General features: G+C 45.4%; 1 protein-coding gene across 1 annotated transcript in view; it reads left to right on the forward strand.

Moving 5' to 3' along the window:
• Positions 1-391: 391 nt before the first annotated feature.
• ada (adenosine deaminase) overlaps positions 392-1,153 on the forward strand; it is a 45,290-nt gene continuing 44,528 nt past the window's right edge. The window contains exon 1 of the mRNA XM_015393455.1: positions 392-556. Within this exon, the coding sequence (XP_015248941.1) occupies positions 407-556 (150 nt within the window). The 5' untranslated portion in view covers positions 392-406. The remainder of the gene's footprint in view (positions 557-1,153) is intronic.

Below are 1,153 nucleotides of genomic sequence, written 5' to 3' on the forward strand. Positions count from 1 at the left end.
ATTTTCACACCTCTTCCGTACCTTGAGTGCATTTTCTTCTTTTTTTTTTTTTTCAAATCTCTTACAAAACGTTCTTTGCTTGCAACAATAATGGACCAAATGTCCCTCCATAGTGCCCACCTTCAGCCATCAGGCATTGTGACCCCAGTCATCTTTAAATGAAACAGTCTGATCAGTTTGGTGACCTGCTTTGATTGATTAATTGGCCTTACTGTAAAGCTTTCATCACATGGTGCAAAGCTGCTAATCCCTCTCTACCCAGCGCCCTGCAGCCTCCATCTGATCACTCTGCAGCCTGTTGCTCTCTCTGCGGTTATCTGCTGAGCGCACTCTGCTCTTTTTTGCTGTGTCGTTGCGTGTGTGTTTTTTTTTTACAGTTGGCAGAATAAAGGCGTGTCTCCGGGTCATGCATATAATAGCGCGTCGAGCAGCGGCAGGCTTCGGCTTTCCGCCTCTCCTCATCTCCTCAGTGCGCACCAGCAAACACACCGGCTGCCGCGGGCTCCCCACCATGGCCGAGCGCTCCCAACAACCACAGCTGTTCAACCAGCCTAAGGTAGGTCACAGAGCCGCAGGTTGGTCCTGAGGAACTGAAAATAAAAAGCTTTTTAATCATGGAGGGGAGGGTGGGGGGCCCCGGGCCCCCCTGCTGCTGCCGGTACAACAAGTACAGTGAGAACAGAGAGTACAGAGAGAGGAAGAGGAACCATGGAAGCTGCTTCTGATCAATTAGTGATGAAATGGATCCGAACTTTAACGGAACTTTGGAGTTTTTACTTTTTGGTTGCTTTTAAAAAGCGGCTTCAGTTGAGGAAGTTGGTCTTATTACTCACGGACCGGCTGGTTACGAAATTTAGACAGAGGATAAATTAAAGGAAAGAGGAAATAAGATATTAAAACGGTTAAAAATGGCTACTGTAGGAGCAATTCAAAATTTTATTTTTCTCCTTTACTGCAGAAAAAAAATCCTAAAACAAAAAACAAAAACAAAAAGAGTTTGCGTCCCTGAACCTGTTCTGCCTACAGTTTCACAGTTTGAGTGAAAAACAGGAAGCATGTGGGCACCGTGGGTAAAAAAAAAAAAAAACAATCAGCTGTGAATTTGTGCAGAAACACAGAGCTGAGGGAGTAGAGAGGCTGGAGGAGATAAAAC

The sequence above is a fragment of the Cyprinodon variegatus genome, unplaced genomic scaffold, assembly GCF_000732505.1.
Source record: "Cyprinodon variegatus isolate N-32 unplaced genomic scaffold, C_variegatus-1.0 Scaffold642, whole genome shotgun sequence".
Lineage (NCBI taxonomy): Eukaryota > Metazoa > Chordata > Actinopteri > Cyprinodontiformes > Cyprinodontidae > Cyprinodon > Cyprinodon variegatus.